This window comes from Pyxicephalus adspersus, chromosome 2 (genome assembly GCF_032062135.1).
Source record: "Pyxicephalus adspersus chromosome 2, UCB_Pads_2.0, whole genome shotgun sequence".
NCBI lineage: Eukaryota > Metazoa > Chordata > Amphibia > Anura > Pyxicephalidae > Pyxicephalus > Pyxicephalus adspersus.
The window spans coordinates 21,497,467-21,513,617 of record NC_092859.1 but is presented as its reverse complement, the minus strand read 5'-3'; the positions used below and the strand labels follow the sequence as shown (position 1 = coordinate 21,513,617).

General features: G+C 41.0%; 1 protein-coding gene across 1 annotated transcript; it reads left to right on the top strand.

The window, feature by feature from the left end:
• Positions 1-841: 841 nt before the first annotated feature.
• Positions 842-15,457, top strand: PLCZ1 (phospholipase C zeta 1). Its single transcript, XM_072403067.1, has 12 exons — positions 842-962; positions 1,547-1,778; positions 3,268-3,469; positions 5,970-6,114; positions 6,344-6,496; positions 8,859-9,035; positions 11,198-11,354; positions 12,944-13,060; positions 13,308-13,480; positions 13,966-14,098; positions 14,797-14,946; positions 15,306-15,457. The coding sequence occupies exons 1-12, from the start codon at positions 882-884 to the stop codon at positions 15,386-15,388; spliced, it is 1,803 nt and encodes a 600-aa protein (XP_072259168.1). The 5' UTR covers positions 842-881; the 3' UTR covers positions 15,389-15,457.
• The last annotated feature ends 694 nt before the right edge of the window (positions 15,458-16,151 follow it).

Genomic DNA, 16,151 nt, shown 5'->3' with positions numbered 1-16,151 from the left:
GGTCAATGGCAATGGCTAGCTCAATCTGAGGTATATGCTGTAAATACATAAAGGTGGTCCATGCCTGTTGTGCAGGTTCAGCTTTATCCCTGCAGCACCATCCGGGAACTCTGGATGTGCCATGTCCTTTGGTATCTGACATAACAGAATAGAGGTTTTCCGTTTTTTTGTCCGGTATGGTGCCAGCCTGCAACGTCTGTTATGATGACATCATCGGGCAGAGTCCTCAGTGTGGAAGAGGGACAGTGGCAGCTGGTAGACAACGCGGGCAGGCACCATGGATGATAAATATCCTTTACTGTATGAGGGTGGCATGGGTGGCGGGAGCTTTAAATATACACACATACACATCATCTCCATTGGCAGTTTGTTGTTGCCAAAACCTAAATTTTAGCCTCTATGTTAAAGCTTTGCGATCTGTATACACCTCAAGATGTCTGCTGTTAATGTTATTACCCATAAAAGTGTCTGTGCTCCTCTTTTTGGTAATTTTAAGCCCTGGCATCCACTGACTGTGCCCTAACGCCCAACATATGCCATCCTGTCTCCATAACATGGCTTCAAGGTAAAGGCCTGTTACAAGGCCGGGAGATCGGTGGGCTATGGAGCTCGGCCATGGAGTCAGGTAAAGTCAAAGCTAAGGGTTGAAACTGAACCAAAAAGCGGCACAAAAGAGGTTTTCTGAGTAAACAAAGTTTAATTTTTTTTTTGTCTGTTTATGCTCTTTACTCTGCTTCATTGCTATGGCCAAATTTGGTTGCTATGGGTGACCAGGCCTTATTGTTATTAATGGGGCTGCGTTGTGTCCTTGGCTATCTTTTCTTAACCCTCTGTGCACATTCCTAACCAACGTTTTTCAGTCCCTGGCTGAAAAAGGGGAGATGTCCTATTCCCAAATGATGGAAGCATTCCAACTATTAGCCATCACTGTGGATTCCGTTCATGCCACGGCACTGTTTAAGGTGAGACCCTGGGAGAATGCTGTCCATTGATTTCCTGACGTTGCTAGTTTGTTTTTCCATACATCACTACAAACCTGTTATTTCATATTAGTTTGTGTCCGCCATGATCTTCTACTGATTTATATGGACTTTCCAATGTGAGAAAACGAACCGGCGACCATTTTGTTTTACTATTAAAGCTTTAAAGTGGACCTGTCAGTAGTTTTACAAGTCTGCATGTAACAATACACAGCAACAATTTATTTAATTATAAATGCTCCATCTTTTATTTAAAAAAATATCAATGAGTTGCAGTCAGTGACTTTGCATCGGCTAATCTGTGTCCAACTTTTGGGAACAACTTCCTGAGGCGGCATCCAAGAAGTAGAAGGGAACCCTGGTTGATGAAGTAGACGGTAACTTGGTAAACTAAGTTGGCAGTGTCCTTCTATAGAGAAAAGGCATTGTCAGAGGAAGGATTGTAATAAATACCGAGCAGTGTTACACATTACTGAACACAGTGCACAAGAAAAAACATTTATTTCATGATAGGTCCACTTTATTTATGCCCATTCTGATGCTGTGATTGGCTTTCTGATCTTTAGGAAGGAGACGAGGATGGAACAGGACATATTACCATAGACACGTTTAAGTCCATCTACAAGACCTTTGTCTACAGGAAAGAGTATGTAGACATATTTATGAAATATTCCACCCCAGCCAGGCTTCTCCCCCCGGATGCCATTTTAAAATTCCTCAAAATGGAGATGCATGAGAGCCGCCCTAGCAATCAGAGAGTCTCTGAGCTGGTACAGAAATACGAGAGGGACCAGGAAGGTGAGGACTATTTTCACATGGGAAATACAGCACATTTTGCACTAGCATAGAAATATATATAGGCTGCCATTACTAATTGCATGCTTGTACCAAGGCTGTGCCTTCCTAGTTAGCATAGGGATGGTAGCCGTGGAACATGCATCTCTGCAAACAAGTCAGCAATATCATCTCCAGTTGCTAATTTGTGACATTTATGTACACAGCTATACAAAGCCAGTAAAATACTGATATCCTGCAGCAGTTTGAGGATGTAGAGCAGGGTGTGACCTATAGATGTAAAGCAGGTTGGTCATGTGACATCTAGATGTACATTTAGGTGGATCTTGCAGCAGGTCCATGCTGTGTCAGAAATCAGATTTTTATGTTCAGAATCATTTTTTGTTGGATTGATATTTTTTAATCCTGCAGTTTTTCCATCTGTGACATCCAATAATATAATTTAAGCCAGAGACACTCTGAGACTTCACGGCCATCAGATCTGTAAAATGTGACAACGTTCAAGCTGACCTGTCATTTACTGATAAATTCATCAATGCAGAGAAAAGATCTCGCCTTTTGTATCTGTTCACAATCACACTGAATCATTAGCCAGAAAACGAGATCCTTTTGTATCAACATAAATCAATATTTTCTCTTTAGCGCCGAAGCGACGGCGGGTATTGTGACAATTGTATCGTACAAGGCATGAATAATGCATAATGCTCAATGCGGAGAAAACACCCCAAGAGGGAACTTCGCAGAGGACTTGTGAAATGATAAATTCAGCAGAAAACAAACTCCGGACCCTGGTGAATCAGGTTTTTCTGCAACCATTTTTTTGATTCTGAGCTCTAATTAGCTTTAGGGGATTCCGAAAATAGAGAGGACCCCTCTGAGCTAGAGTAGGTAATTCAAAGGTCATTCTAAAGTATTTTCAAGTAGTTGTCGACATAAAATTTACTCAAACCTAGGTGATAAGACATATTTTTATTATTATAATTCATACACAGGTGGGGAAATGCCACCCCTAGTGGTCATATGTATATCAGGAAATTCTATCTCAGGATGAATTGTGAGGACCCCAATTTTAACATCACAAATGATTGAGCAATTTCTATGATAAAAAAAAATCTCTGACAGAGGTGGGGGTTGCTCCTACATCCTGGCTCAGCCCAATGTCATGTGTTTGTGCATCGAAGAAAGAGATCTTTTTTTATACACTTCATTTTTATTGTTTGTTTTTCTTTATTGGATTTTTGAAAGTCTACATTGGGGAATACAACAAACACTGCTTTGTTCTCATATATCATGTTCTGAATACATCCCAGCTAGTGGTGGACATAGATGGGCCCCTGTGCAAAATTGACTTGGGCCCCTCTTTTCCCACTGAACTGACTTGGGGCCCCTATTGGCTAGGACTGGTCTGGGCCCTCATGTAATGGCATCTTTTGCACCTCCCTATGTCCTCCCCGGTCCCACCCATCAATCCGCCATCTGTTTTGCCTTCTAGCTCGGACAAAGACATGTATGACCTTTGATGGGTTTGCCAGATTCATGAACTCGAATGAGACTCACATCTTCCGCCAAGAATGTACACAGATCTACCAGGACATGAACCAACCTCTCACCAACTACTTCATCTCCACCTCACACAACAGTTACTTGCTCAGTGACCAGCTAGTAGGACAGAGCCATCTCTGGGCTTACAGCAGGTAAGTGGCCCCAAGTTGGTGCTATGTCCTGCTGGTATCCAGGTTCTGTGTTAGAAATAGGCAGATCATTTTGCTGAGTTTTAGTCTTTTTGTAATTTAAACTTCTAATGTTATGAAATAAACATTCTTGTAAATGTAGATCTTCAATTATTAACAAAAAGGCAACAGTCTAACTTTAGAATTCAGCAGATCCCAGCAGACCCTAAACCAGGGGTGTTAAAGTCTTGCCCGCAACATCCTTTTTTCTGGCCCGCCACTGCATTAAAACAGCGCCGTTACCACAATTCCTGGCATCACTGGCGCCTATAGACCAGCGGGCTCTCTGCCTATGCGTGGCCCCACATTTATAGATGCAAGTAATGTTGGGAATTTTAGTAGCGGCGCTATTTCAATGAAGAGCGAGTTCCAGCGGCGGGCCACTCAAAAGATTTAGCTTGGCATTGGCCATGTCTGGCATTTCCAGCACTCCCCCTCAGCTGTACTTTTCCTTGCTACTCCAAGCCATGGACTTGAATAGTTTGATTTTCATAAAATAATATTGTTAATATTATTGTTAGCCTGTGCAAAAAGGTTACCATTCAAATTTAACTCAGAAGGCTACAAATAGAGAAAGAGGCAGAATATTTTTTCCTTAATAAAATAAAAAAAAATATATTATGCCTCTTTTTCTAATATAAGCTTGTTCCAGATTGAATGTGAAGCAAAACCTCTTGTTTCCATATAAAAAAGGTTTTAAATCTAATGAGAAGGAAAAACTTCCTCAGTTTTTTCAATAAATTTCAAGGTTGTCACGCGTCTAGACTTTGTCTAAGTTTTTAATTTTGGCTGTCTGTGTATTTGAGTTTGATACCCCTGCCCTAAACCTTTCCAGTGCACAGCACAGTGACTTTGGAGATTATCTCAAGGAACCTCCAATTTGTTCTGGTCTAGGCAGTTGGGTATTTGTTCATATCCTCTCAATGAAAGACTATTGAGTGACAGATTTCCCTGCCAGGCCCCCAGTGACAGATCTCAGTGAAGGACTCCAGCGACAGATCCCCAGTTTTGGACTTTAGTGACTAACCCTCAGTGATGGACCCCTATAACATATCTCAGTTACAGACTCTTTAGGGATGGAACTCCCTCATTGACAGGGGACCCCAGTGGCAGTGGCAAACCTGGTAATAAGAGTTTGATATCTGGTAATAGGAGACTTCTTCAATGACGGACCCCTGATTACCAAACCCTTAGTAACGAACCTCACTATTAGGCCTTCAGGTGACAGAATTTTGTGACACACAGCCCATGCCTTACTTTATTTTGCTTTTTCTCCAACAATGAATGTCAAATCAGTGAAAATGCTCAGAAATTGCCTAGCTGGTGGAGAAGGAAGGGCACATAACTAAGACAGAGATGACAGTAGCCATGCTGTTGTTTGGTTACATTTACTGTTGTCAAGAAAGATCAGCTGGGTGGCAATCTGGTAGCTTGGTACCCAGTTTGGGAACCACTGACTTAACCCCTAAAACTATAGCCTAACCCTAGACTTCAATGTGACCCCAACCATTAACACCAAAATTTAACCTCAGAATTTACCCCAACCTTTAACTCACACACTAAAGCCCAACCCTATAATACAACCTAAACCAAACAACAAAGTAAAAATTTAAAAATTTAACCCTAAAATTTAACATAACTTCTATACCACACACAAAAACCTAAACCTAGATTTACCTTAAACTCCAAATCCAAACTCTAACCTTAGAATGTACTCTATACCAAAACATCAAGGTCTAACCCTATAATAGACCTACAATTTATATTTAACACTAAAGTCTAACTCTAGAATTCAGCCCTATCCCTAAACTAAACACCAAAGTCTTACCCTAAAATTCACACTAACTTTAAAACCAAAATCCAAAACTAGAATTCAACCTGAACCTAACTTTCAAACTAAAATCTAACTCTCTAATCTCCATGTTAACCTAACTATACCACCTTTATCTAACCCTTTACCCAAACATCAACGTCTAATTCTAGAATTTAACCTGACCCTAATATCAGTCTCCAACCTTAGAATTCAACCTTACTCTAGCACTAATTTCTAACCCTAGAATTGAACCTAACTCTAACACCAACCTCTAGCCCTGGAATGCACCCAATTTCGCTACCCAAACCACATATTCTACCCTGATATAACCTAATCACTAACAAGCAGAAAGCCCAACCCTGGAGTTTAACACAACCTTCTAATTCTCATCCTAACCCCAAATTTAACCCTGCCTATCTCTATAATCCTTGTCTGGAATTACTTTTTCTTTAAATCTATGTTGTAATATATCAGGAACAAAAAATTGTCCATCCAAAAAAAATTACACTGAGCCATCATCTCTGAAAAGAACACTGAACTAACTGACTAATTTTAGCCAGTGGAGGACGGGTAACACCCTGTGATAAGAAAATTACCAGCACTCAGATATTGTCATCATGGCTAATGACCCCCGCTGCTTTTCCCTTTTAGTGCTCTGATGCGCGGCTGCCGTTCTCTGGAGATTGATTGCTGGGACGGACCAGATGATGAGCCAATAGTGTACCATGGATTCACTCTCACCAGCAAAATTTTATTTAGATCTGTTGTGTATGTGATTGACAAATATGCCTTTATGGTAAGTCTTAAAGTGGAAGGTCCAATTGAACTTGTTAAATGGCATTCTGATTTTAAACTGTGGGAGCATCAGGGAGCCATAACCCCTTTAGCCCTTGAGCCAAAGAAATCTGTGTCTAAACATCAGACACGGTGATGTTCACTCATCTCAGCTCTGCTTTCTCTGGATGGCTCATTACTAAAAACAATAAATGTTCTCCCAGGTTTTGCTAACCATCTTCTCTCATCAGACTTCACAGTATCCGCTCGTGCTGTCCCTGGAGGACCACTGTTCCTGCAGTCAGCAGAAAGTCCTGGCCAATCTCCTAATCACCATCCTCGGAGATAAACTACTGAGATCCACCATTACTGATCCATCATCTCAAGTCCTGCCATCCCCCGAGGTAAGTGACGTACAAGAATCATTTGAGAACCCCAAAGCAGGAAAAAGAAAAATTGAGGCTGAAAATGTAGAACAACTTTTTATACATGAGAAGCCATCGCTTCCCCCTGTTGTAGACACTAAATAGAAACATGGTAATACATCTAATGTTACAAGTGACTTTTTGTGTCAGCAGAACTTTCAATCAGGAGGGTTTGGCTACCTGTGATCATCCATCTCTGTGTGTTTGCTCACAACAGAGGCTCTTCACAGCAAAGCAGTAAAATCAACCTAGAAAAAATGCCAAATCAGCCTACAGCTCCATCTGCTGGAAGCTTATAGTAAATTCAAAATACTTTTATATCTCACACACACTGACTGTACAGTATATATACAGCTGCTGTCAATAGTGGACATAGTCAACAGAAGGTCCTTGTGCAGAACCAGCCTGGGTCCCTAGTCAAACTGACTTGAAACCCCCATGGGGGCCCCAGTTGACTGGGGAGGGTCTGGGGCCCTCATGCAGTGGCACATGCCCACTACTGGCTGCTATGCCTTCCCTTTGAGATGAACGTTTTTGGCTGGAACGTTTTGAGTTCTTTAAAATAGGATCAATATAAACGTTTGTTCAGGTCAGAAATATTTGAGCACTGTACATGCTATCTGAGAGAAGAATTTAATATTACCAGAAGACTCAAATTATACCTGCAGGTAATAAAAATATAGCATTAGGTAGATGTTCACCTTGGGGTCCCCATCTTGTAGTTGGTGTGTTCGAGGGTTCTAACCCCTCTGTAATAACAGAATGCAAAGCACAGGGACAAAACCATATATTAAAGCATGTTCAGAAACACTAAAAAACTGATAAATCTGGCTGCGGTGGATTATGTAAAACAATAACAATGATTCACTGTTCACTGATTGATTAAACTTTGTTTTTTAAAATTGTTAAAAATTAAAACAAAATGGCATTTCCAGGAGATGATCTGCAGCTGCTTTGGGTTTTTTAATGATCTGACGAATGTAGAATTCCAGACAGATGACAGACAAAACAGCCCACCTATGGCGGAGCCACTGGACAAGCTGCAAATTGGTTACCTAAGAGGTGAAATCAAAGTGAGAGACACTCTCATGTCTGTCCACTGTACTGACATGGCTGTCCATGCTGTGTAAGGTTTTGGAATCAGAGATCATAGACATAATAATCTCAGTAAAGATAGAGGAGATTGTGTGGTGTTCTCACAGTTCAGCATCTACCAACCTCTAAAATATCATTTCTGGATGGAGTGGCCCTGTAAATGTTTTCTTCCTTTCTAGAATTAATAATGGAGTGATGGTGTCACACACAATTCTCCCTGTCCATTATACGTGCAGAAATGCTGGATGTAAAGCTTGCATCAGCCAGCACTGGCAGAGTCTCTGTTTCCATCCTGATGACTCTTCTGCCCTCTCTGGGTAATGAGTTGCTCCACCTGCAGCACACAGATATCCGCCATCTGAAGAGCAATAATCCTCTTCCACACTTATCTCTTCCACTTCACTCCTGAGTGCGCTCATTGTGTGTGGATGGCCAGTAATTACCATTCTGAACACTGACAGGAGTCCATGCACAATATTTCCAGCAATCCACTTTATTGACACACTTACAAGACATGCTCAACCAAACAGCTACTTCAGTTATGGAAGGAATCATCCCCTTTCTAAATCAGAAAGCTGCCTATAAAGGCACCTATGAGGGTACATGGCAGAACACCACTTATTTCTAGAAAATAATAGAATCCATTCTCCAACAGGTACGCGATGGACTTATCTTTTTACCTGCACATGGATTTCTCCATCCATACGTGCGTCTGTCCCTACCCCAGTCATATGTCTTTATTACATTCTAAGGTCAAATTTTTTGGGGGGGAAGCTAATTAACCTAAATGCATGTTTTTGGGATGTGGGAGAAAACCCAAGTACCCAGAGGGAAACCCATATAAACATGGGGAGAACCTGCAAACTCCTTGCAGATAGTGTCCTGGCAGAGATTTGAACCTGGGACCTAGCGCTGCAAAGGCAAGAGAACTTACCTCTGAGCAACCGTGCTATGGGTCTTCTGGGGTGGAGACAGCAGTGTCTGCTCCCTTTTCAGTTACATACAAATAAAGTGCCATAAGGTTGCGGGTTTGGGAATGCACATTAGATTTCCTATCACTGCACAGAAAGTAAGGAAGAGTGATAATTGGCTCACCAGTTCTTGGAAATATTATCTTTTAGTAGTATTATCTTTTAGAAATATTATCTCTAGTAAAGAACTTCATTAAAGCCCTCCCCTGCGGAGTTCCCAGTTCCACCTATAACAATTAGTGATGATTAATAACACCCTGTTTTCTTTTCTTCAGGCTCTAAAAGGTAAAATTTTAATAAAACACAAGAAGATCGACCCTGAGCAGATTCCAAGCCCCAGTGAACAAGAAGCTGAGGGGAGGAACGAGGAGGAGTCCGACAATAAGAATTCCAAAGATAAGAAAAAAACGTTCACATATATGCTGAGAAAATATCTGAGCACTAAACAACAGGTACAACATGAACTCTCTGCTGACCTCATCTCTGTATTACCTGCTATTATTATATTGCCTGACCTCATTACATGCCATACGCAGAGCAGGCCAGTGACATGCAAAATGTATGAAGGTACCAAAAACATGCAAGAACCTGTATGAACTTCATTACTTGTCTGCTCTGTATAGCGGCACCAAAAAGAACTATGATTATTGGATGAAAGGAAGCTACAATCTTAGGTCGTTTAATCTTAATCATTATAGGTTGCTACGTTTTAATCTAATATTTTATGTATTTGTATTATATTGTTGTAAATATACATTTATTATAGAAATAATCTATGATGCAGGATTCCCAGAGTGCTATGGGTCTTCTGGGGTGGAGACAGCAGTGTCTGCTCCATTTCAGGTACTGTGTGTCCGATTGATGCTTTGTAATAACCCAACCAAGGGGTAGTATAAGAAATCATTGTTCAGGATGGTAGAGAGCTACTGCTTTGGAGGAATGGGAGTTAATGTGGAAAAGAAATAAATTCTCCTTTCAAAGTCACCACCCTGCAGGAGTAGGGGTCAGTGTTCTGGAGATGGAGTGAGGAGGGATCAACGCTCTGCAAGGGAAGAGTCACATTTCTGGAGGGGAACGGACACTACTTATTTACTTGTGCATAATGTTTTTTTAGCATATATTTGAAACTAAAAAACTGCAAGCAGGAGGGTCCTTTAGTGTCCTTTAGTGCAGTGGTCGCCAACCTTTCGGACATCATGGACCACTAATTTCACAGACTTACCATAAGCAGTAAAGAAATAATTAAAGACATTTCCTCTTGGATGTCCTTGCCCTGCAAACTCTGTATGGTCCTCACTTACCCCCAACCCATCAACCTGGCACACTTCTTTTTTCCCATAGAAATAACTCCAGGATTGTTCCTCATAATCCGGTATACACAATCCCAGCACGTTCAGTATCAGAAATTGTAATATCTTCGGGAATTCCAATTAAATCCTCATTTCTGCGCCTCCTCCTCCCTCTCTCCCCGTCTGAATAATCCGATAATTGAATATCATTTCTGGGCTGCCGTCATATTAATGTGAGTTTGCATTTAACAATAAACAGCTCAGGGCCGCCACAAGCTATGCAAATCCTCTTCATCATCCTGGCAGTTTAATTCTGTCCGCAGAAAGGGCAGATTGTGGTGTTAGAAATGTCACTTACTTCTCTTTATTCTGGGAGCACTTTCATGTAGAGATGATCCCAGGGATCTTTATCCAACCGCAGGATAATTGTACAGGATTGAAGGTGACATTTAACAATATCAAGGTCACTTATCCCTTTAAATACTGATAAAGATGAAAAAAAGTAATTCCTATGGGTGATTGGTGCACAGATTTTGAATGTAATTATATGTAAATGACAAATAATGTTTTTTATGCCACATCCCCACCCATCCTGTCTAAAACATGGATGGATGTCACATGACTGTTGTGACAAATTAACAAACTAGTGCTGTACTATTCTAATTATTGAAGGTGGGAGGGGAAACAAGCGAGAGACCCCCATTGTGAACTCCAAAGAGGTGTACAGCATTCATTCCTGACCAGTCGTTTATCAATCTGCCATGGTGGGTTGATGAAAGACATGGGGGGGGGGGGGTGGCCTGTACACATGTTAGATTTTTACCTGAGATGTGCACATCTGTTTGTCTCAGGTGGTCCATCTGACGTGTAAAAAAACTTAAAGGCTGTGCCAACAGATAGAACTCTGTAAGTAAATTATGGTATCTCAGGGGGATGATGAAAAAGTTATCTCCACTCCTACATCCCACTGTGTAAGATCTTTTATCCATTGGAAAGAAATGAGTAACAGGATTTCCTTCCTTTTCTATTGTAAGTATCACATAATGATTATGATTTTTCTGTATTCTCATTAACTCAGCAGGCAGTGCTCCAGTCCTCCTTTCACATGTTTTCTATGCTCCTGTTGTGTTCAGAGCTCAGTAGCTGCAGCTTGCCATACCTAAACGAGCCAGGGAGTGACTGCTTACCCATCTAACCCATATAGATGAGTCCCCCGTTCCAATCAGAGACAGAGTGTGTCTGCCGAACTATTACTGGTGGTAACCCATAGTGCTCAGAGAATCCTATGTCACTTGTGTTTATAGAAGTTTGATTTCATTTTGCAGGTTAAAGGCCCGCAGATTGCACCAGAGATGTCAGATCTTGTAATTTACACCAAACCAAAGACGTTTGTTAGTTTTCAGCATGCCTGCAACAAGCAGAAATTCTATGAGAATAATTCATTATCAGAGAAGGAAGCAAGGCAGCTGGTTTGGCACTCAGGTACTCCGAAGTTGATAACAGAGTTATATGATAGTAAATACAGAGTATGGAAGTCTGGTGTATGTTGCCTACATCAACCAATCCCATTTCTATGTTCATTGATTTGTTGCTGTTGGAAGTACAGAGCGTCTTCTATCAATCGATTCTCCTCTTTCAGTTTTGGGTTTTGTGAATCCGAAAAATATATATATCCGATGAATATTTTACATACAATGAGTACTCAAATTTTGGGTCATGGCTGACTCCAGGCATGAAATAAATAGAATTAAATTTTCATGGCATTTCTGAAGCCGGGATTCTGGCAAGTCGCTGGTCCATTCTACATTTGGCTCTTTGCCGTTTCATCTCTTACATTATAAAATGAAAACAAAGATTGTACTAAGTGCCTCCAGCAGATCCTGTGCAGAGCCTGTGCTGCCCTCCATCGGTACTCTGCTACTACAGGAGCTTATTCCATAATTCCTATTAATATTACTACTATAGATTCCAGCATTGAGCTGTTTAATATAGACTGATTCATGGCTTCTGAGTGATTCATAACACACTGGTATTCATTAATGTCCAATGAGACAGTACTTAGATGGGCACTATGATTAGGTAAGGTGTATCCTCTCCCTAGAACTGAATATGGGTAAAGACATAGGCCAGTGATGGACCATTGGGAGCATAGATCAACCACAGAAGAGATTTGCTGTAGCTAATCATGTTCCTCCTGGGGAGGGTTCAGAGGAGAACTTAGGATAGAATATGAAGAGAGATGGGGCAGCTGGTCTTGGCTGGGAAGGTTCTGTTTAGTGAAAAAAAGGTAAATATGTAAGGTGACATTTAATATTTTCTCGGGTATTTGTATGCACTAGGGCAGTCGAGGGACAGCACCAAAACATATTCTTGAGATGGTGAATGGCAGAATAAAGAAGACAAGGCAGCATCCACAGGGCAAACACATGGACACAGGAGAGAGAGAGATAAGGGAAAAGAATGTATATAACATAGGGAAACTGCAAAGCAGAGTGTATGCAGGGACAAAGACACATTCTAGAGATCTGTGATATATTGTAAAGGAGCAGAGTGTTTGTAACTATATGGACACTAGAGAGAGAACTATAACATAAAGGAGCAGAGTGTATGTAAAGCAATGCACCGAAGAGAGCACTTTTGCAGTGTGTACAACAATAAGACAACTAGAGAGAGAACTGTTGCACTGGGGAGTGGAGTGAGTGAAAATATATAGACACCAGGGAGAGTTGCAGCACAGGGGTTCAAAATGTGTGTAGTAATTTTCACACTGCCATTGGAACAATGTATGTATTTTCCTGTATACATAGAGATACATACATATCACAACCCTTCACTGAAACATCAAGCCACAATGTATACATTTGGTTTCCATGTATATGAGCAAATCAAATGTCCATTGCTGTGTGCAGCGTCTCATAGCTATATGTTATTTACAGATTGTATAGATAGGAGGAGGCAGCTAGCTGATGTGCAAATATTTCACACCTTTTACAAAGACAATTTGGTGTTTTGTAGAGTTTATTTCCAATGTCTCCTATGTCCTCTTGATAACACAAACTGCTTTTATTCAGCTCCAAAATTCGTCCTTCACAACATGAAATTTATCACTAGAATCTACCCCAAAGGATCCCGAACCGGCTCCTCCAACTTCCAGCCTCAGGAATTCTGGAATGTCGGCTGTCAGATGGGTGAGTGTGACATGTGTTTGTCTTGTGAGGTCTGGTATTTTATAGGGAAAATATAGTGAATCGTGTAACATACAATGTACAAATATCCTGACATATGCAGGAAACTCCTGAGGTGAGAAGTTGGGGACACCCCTAGTGTCTGGAGATATATCAGTGTCCCCAACATCTCTGGGATCTAGCACACAATGGGACAATCTTATAACCTGCTTGTTTCTTATTTTTTTCTTTCTATCTGTTTATTTCTCAGTGGCAATGAACTTTCAGACTCCAGGAATTCCTATGGATCTGCAGGATGGAAGGTTTCGAGATAATGGTGGTTGTGGATATGTTCTAAAGCCAGATTTCCTGTGTGGATCCCATTACACATTTGATCCAAACAATCCGCATAGTCACAGTCAGCCATTCTCCCTTTCTATTAAGGTGAACCGCCATTTTTTCCAGCAATGTAATGGTACAGGTTAGCATATGTTCTTACCATCCTGAACTGCAGTAAGAGAGCTCCCTGATCACCAGGCATCTTTGGTCACCACAGTTCTTTGCTCATTAATTCTGTGGTCCCTGGTCACCATTGGGTACATACTTCCCAACTGTCCCTGATTTGGAGGGACTGTCCTTCTTCCAAATCCCTCTGACTAACTTGTTAGGAAAATATATACCCCTATAATGAAGTATCATAAAATATATTATCCTGTGTTTACCACAGGTCTTTGGTCAACTGTGCTTCCTGGTTCCCTGCAGTCTCAATGATAGCATTTCTTGGTCATCTGTGGCCTATGATCGCCTATGATCTTTAATATACAGCAATTTGTGGTCCCTAGATGTCATTGGTTAATAACATTCTCCGATCACCTTTGGTTTCTTGTTACCTCTGCTGTTTGGTTATCTACTGATTTTGTGTTTTGAAGGTGATCAGTGGATTTCTTCTTCCTCCAAGCAAGTTATCCAAAAGCAACACAGCCAACCCGATTGTGACTTTGGAAATCTATGGAGTTCCAGCTGACCAATGCAGCAGGAAGACCCAGATCATAAAAAATAATGGTCAGTTGTGTTTATGTCCTTACGAGTTTACCTCTATATGGTGGGACTTATTTATAGAGGTATGAGAGAGCAGCCAATAATAGATAATCATTTAAGATTAGTATTCAGCCCTACCAACCACTTGAAGCAAGGTAAATGCCCCTGAACAAAAAATTGTCACCAAACTTGATGGAAGGGTTGAGGGGAACCATGGGGACATGTCCCAGGTAAAACAAAAGTTAAAAATGTAATTTTCCATAAAAAAACATTGTAACATAGTCAAGGGAATGCATTTGTAAGCTTCTTTTCCCTTCAGGTATGTCCTCTTACCCTCAGCAATTTTTGTAATATTTTAGTTTAATGTAATTAAGCTGCAGTGTTGCTCAATTTCTCCCATCACTAGTTGGAACATTATATTGTAAACTTTTCTGGTACAGAGACCTACATAAATGTATGATGCTAGGGTGTGACTGAGGTAGGGAAATTAGAGTGTAAGCTGCAGACTAATGGAAATGATATAGTATTCTCTGTGCAACACTTCGATATGTGTCAGAGCTATAGAAATGTAAAATAATATTGTGGAGGGATACTCTGGTGCTTAGACTGATGGGAATGGTATAGTATTCTTTGTGCAATGATGTGGTATATGTCAGAGCTATAAAAATGTATAAAAAGATTGGCTATATATGTACGCTGACATGCTGTGTTTGCCCCTGCAGCCTTTAACCCTAAATGGAACGAATCTTTAGCCTTCTTAATCCAGGTTCCAGAGCTGGCGATGATTCGGTTCTGCGTGGAGGACCACCTTCCAGTGGTTGGGAATGAATTTTTGGGCCAGTACACTCTGCCGCTAAGCTGCATTAGTAAAGGTGGTACTCCGCTCACACTCATCACACTTATTATTCCTGTGCACACAAGCAGTTTATGGCGCACTTAGCAGTAATGACCCTCTCTAGGGAGTGCTGAGGATTAAATCCCTCTAATGAGTTGAATATACAGAGCCGGCTGTTTATGCTGATATTAAAAACTGATCTGATAAACAGAAATATTACATTATGTTGAGGCTGCACTAGTCTTGGCATAGAGAAAAGCCAGCAATTAACACTGACTTTTCTTACTCCACACTGCTGTAATACTATTCCGGGGTTTGTCATTACAGATCGCACGGTTGGGGAATTAGTCATTCTTAATTCTATGAAGAAACTGAAGGTGACTCTTTTCATTTTAGGATACCGTCACATCCCGCTACTGAACCGACATGGTCAGAGTCTCCTGCCTGCCTCACTGTTTGTCCACATCTGGCATCAGTGATCTCCATCTCAGAAAATCCAACAGCTGGTTGCCCCAATGAATCCTTCCTACAATAAATAATTAACTGCATCCGGTGTTTCCGGTGTTCTATCCCAGTGATCTTTTTTTGTGTGTTGAGGTAAGTTGCAGCCAACTTATTTTAAATACCCGATAACAGCATATCCCAAACCAAAGCAAAAAAATGCTCTGCTGTGCCCTGCATTCTGATGTGAATGGGTCTTTACTGAAATAATAATATTTTTAGTGAATGGCAAAGCTATATGTCACAAGTGTTACACAATTTCAAGTCACAGGTGGGTAAAAAGAGTAATTATATATATATGTGTGCATGGAGTCAACTTCAATAATGCAGCAAAGATGAAAGATGGAGTTTCTATCGGATGCTGTAAGCAAGACTACTGCCAACAGAAACAGACACGGCCCCATTCTAGGTACCCCTCTCACCCAAAGTTCAAGCATTGAAAAAGTCAAGTGGTTTAGATTGGGACCAGGTACAGAAGTACCCCTTGTCCCCTCCTTATGATAAGTATCATAGTGGCACAATGTTATGGCGATCGGCCTGCCACAAGTTGAACCTATGGCAGTAGCATCCTCCATTGCTCCAAATCATCCCCTGGTGCTTAAGAACCATCCTTGATTGCTTATGGTCATCCTTGGCAGGTCAAACTCTAGATCATCCTCTGTAGTTCTAAATTGTCCTTGGTGGCCCAGGATTGTAATTGTGGTAAGAATAGTTCTCAATGGCTTCTAATTGTCTCGAGCA

What these genes read in the sequence shown, in the direction of transcription:
- PLCZ1 (XM_072403067.1), top strand. Translation starts at nt 882, where the DNA reads ATGTCCTATTCCCAAATGATGGAAGCATTCCAACTATTAGCCATCACT. An exon ending in ATGCCACGGCACTGTTTAAG is followed by an intron (nt 963 to 1,546) that starts GTGAGACCCTGG and finishes TCTGATCTTTAG; the next exon opens with GAAGGAGACGAGGATGGAAC. An exon ending in ATCTGAGCACTAAACAACAG is followed by an intron (nt 9,036 to 11,197) that starts GTACAACATGAA and finishes TTCATTTTGCAG; the next exon opens with GTTAAAGGCCCGCAGATTGC.